At 47.8% G+C, this 3,561-nt stretch overlaps 1 protein-coding gene across 4 annotated transcripts in view; it reads left to right on the top strand.

The window, feature by feature from the left end:
* Cdcp1 (CUB domain containing protein 1) overlaps positions 1-3,561 on the top strand; it is a 35,537-nt gene continuing 31,976 nt past the window's right edge. For all 4 annotated transcript variants that reach the window (XR_003711394.1, XM_028767344.1, XM_028767345.1 and 1 more), the window contains exon 1: positions 1-117. Coding sequence is in view for 3 of the 4 variants with exons in the window: in XM_028767344.1 (XP_028623177.1) it covers positions 36-117 (82 nt within the window). In the remaining variant the exon portion in view is untranslated. The remainder of the gene's footprint in view (positions 118-3,561) is intronic.

A 3,561-nucleotide genomic window follows, 5' to 3' on the forward strand; every position in this document is an offset into this window, starting at 1 on the left:
TCGTGCCCTAGGAAGACTGAGGCGCCCCCCGAGTCATGGCCCGCTCGGCCTGCGGGTTCTCGGTCGCACTGCTGGGAGCCCTGCTGCTGGGCGCAGCGCGCCTGCTTCGCGGGACAGGTAAGAGCAACCTGTGGCCAGGGAGGTGCGTGGAGGTGGCGCGTGTTCTGGGGTTGCGCGATCCTGACCAGGTAGCACAGTCGTAGATGGTGGGGTGAGGTCCCCGGGACCACTCGCCCTGCGCTCAGGCCGCGGCACGAGGGAGACTCCTGGACCTGGGTGAGCTCCGCTGGCCCAGGAACAAATGAGCGCGCGGAACAAGCCTTGGGAGGACGTTCTCAAGGTAGCCAGAGCATTGTGCCACGGGGACTTTGCTGAGACTCTTAGGGACACTCAGAGAAGTGAGTGCAAGAAGAGTTCGAGTTCCCACTGGGGTAGCTCTTCACCTGTCCGCGCGGCCCGATTATCCCGAGGCCTAGGAGCACTATTAAGGACAGCTTCAAGTGGACACTCACCGGCCGCGTGGACAGCAGCGGGCATCTAGCTGCAGAGACCCCACCGGTGCCCCACATCTTCCCTGGTGGAAGGTTGGAGTGTAGTTCCATGGAGCCTGTGAATTTCGAGTTGTTTAGGTTGGGAGTAGAGGCTGCCCTGACCCTGGAGATCTGCTCCAGGAAAGAACCGGAACTGTGGGCCTTAGGAGTAGAATACCGAGACTAAAACTAGCTTTCTTCAAATAAGAACTTGATGGGAGGCTCTTTCTCAGACTCGCACAGGTGTTTATGTTTTAAAAACAATACTGTCCAAATCGTAATTGGGGTCTGTAATATCAGTACCGAAGGGGGGTGTTTATGTTCGACAGGTAGATAAATTAGCATAAATTAAAGAATAAAATTGAAATGGTGTGGTTAGACTGGGGTGTAAGCTGCAGGAAAACTTCCTGGTTTCTTTTTCCAACATTAGGTGACAGACGTATAACTGCATAGTAAACAGGAAAACTTAAGATCTTTAAAACTACACACACAGACACACTGCGATATGTGTTTTGTTCTTGCTAGAGTTTGGTTTCTGTTTTTTTTTTTTTTGAGGCAGGGTCTCCTGGTTTCTCCCAGGCTGGCCTTAAACCCACTGAGTTTCATGCTCCCACCCTATACTCCTAGAATTCATTACAGATGTGAGCCACCACTCTCTCAGAAGTGAGTTTTCAATCCATTTGAAGGGCAGAGTACGTAGTCCAGTTTGTAGCGTGCCTGCCTAGCATGTACAAAGCACTGGGTTCAATTGCCAGCACTTTATAAACTGGGCATGGTGGCTCATACTTGTGCTCCTAGCATTCTGGAGCGGAGGCAGGAGAGTCAGGAATTCAAGGTCATTCTCAGCCTCACTGTGAGTTCTTTACGGGCCTGGGATATATGATTTTTTTTTTTTTTTTTTTTTTTGAGACAGGGTTTCTCTGTATAGCCCTGGCTGTCCTGGAACTCACTCTGTAGATCAGGCTGGCCTCGAACTCATGACATTTTGTTTTAAAAACATTTTAAGAGTAAATTTAGGGAAGGAATATTTGTGTGCATTTGAGGAGTGGGGAGGGTGTGTCAGCACTCTCGGGGGCAGGTGACACTCTAGGAATTGTTTTTCAGGTGTTTCTGACTTTCTATCATAATGATTGAAAACTTCTCCAGTGGGAATATGGTGTAAATCCAGTAAATCGCTGAAGACAAGACCTTTGGTCTGCTCTGAACTGGCTGTTGTCTGTCTATACCTCAGGAGAAGTAGAGTTTATCCTTAGACCAGTAGGAGTGACATTAGTCTGGGAACATGGATTCTTGAAGTGGTTACATGAATTTTCATAGTCACAGGACAAAAGAAAGTTATCAATCAAGGCATTTACTACATACATTGGTGGGAATATCAAGTAGGTGGGTTACAGCCAGGGTTGAAGTCCCTGGGCAAGGTCTCAGATACTATCTGATGACATTCCTGGCTGTTGGGTTCATAGAAACTAATGATCTCCTAAGTTAATATAATCAAAGAGTTTTTACCTGACGGTAAGGAAGATGTTAGGTCAGATGTAGAGGTGGGTGATAAGTGGTTGTTAAGGGGACTAAAAGATTGTCCAGGATCCTTTTAACTCTCAATCAGCAACATCCAGCTCTCCACATTTAAGAAGTTCAAAACAGCCTGTCAGTCTGCAGGATTTTCGGCACAGATGTGGCTTTTCAAAGAGCTTCACCTCACATATCACACGTCCTACTCCCCGAGACACGGAGGCTGTCATTTAGTTCCCAAGAGCTCCAGTCCTGTCTTCCAGGAAGCTCTGAGCTGAGTTCTGTAAATAACAGGAGTTTAACCAAATCACTTTCTTCATCTGTGACCTTGGGAGCATGGCCCCACGAGGTCACATAACAGGTCAGCTGATCAGTGGCCTAGTTTTCCTGAACTCAGGCTCCAAGGAACCGGTGCGGCCTCTGAGTTATTTGTACCGGAGCCGGGTACAGTGGGTGTGTTAACAGAGTGGGGATGAGCTTAGTGTCGCTATAGATGAAGAGCAAAGGGAAACATGAGATTGGAAGAGGCATACTTGGTAGTCCCACCAGGCCCTCCTGGCCAGGAGGGAGTGATTAGAATGATAACCATGGTTTAGAACACCATGCTGATTGCTTTTAAGAGCCACCAGGTCCCAGAGTCCATGTCTTGCTGCCACTGCTCTCCCAAAACTGTAACTGACACAAATTCAGATGATGGCCCCGGCTGTTGTCTGGAATGTGTTACTAGCAGGAGGTGGAATCCCACAGCCCTCTGCCACACCCCACAAATTTCCCTAGGGTGAGTCACAGGAGACAGTCAGGGCTTCATGTCACCCACAGGCTCTCCTCAAAGTTTACCTTTGCTCACAGATAATGTTTTGTTTCATTTTGGTTATGAATATTACAAACTTTTCTAGAATAACTGTGATACTTAAAACTTTTTTTGTTTTTAGAGCAGGGGACTATAGCTCAGTAGGCAGAGCTCTCACCTGGGTTTAATTCCTAGCACTGCATAAATGAGCCATGGTGGTGCACAAATGTAATCCCAACACTTGGACGATGAAGGCATCAGAAGTTCCAGGTTATCCTGCATAACAAATTCCAGGTTACACTGGGTTGAATGAATGAACACACACACTACAATTTTCATTCTGATAGGCCTATCAGTATTAAGAATTACATGGCACAGGGCAAGAAAAATGGCTCAGTGGGATAATAAGGCATCTGTCACCAAGACTGACTACTGAGTAGTACAGGATTCACATAGTAGTAAAGAGGCTACTCTCCAAGTTATCCTCTAACCCCCACACACACTCACACACGGAGGCACACACACAGGCACTTGCACACACACACTTACACACAGAGGCACACACACAGACGACACATGCATGCACACACTCACACACACAGGCACTTGCACACATACACACAGAGGCACACACGCAGGCACATGTATACACACACACAGAGGCACACACACAGGCACTTTCACACACACATTCACACACAGAGGCACACATGCAGGCACATGTACACA

This window comes from Grammomys surdaster, unplaced genomic scaffold (genome assembly GCF_004785775.1).
Source record: "Grammomys surdaster isolate TR1022 unplaced genomic scaffold, NIH_TR_1.0 172, whole genome shotgun sequence".
Lineage (NCBI taxonomy): Eukaryota > Metazoa > Chordata > Mammalia > Rodentia > Muridae > Grammomys > Grammomys surdaster.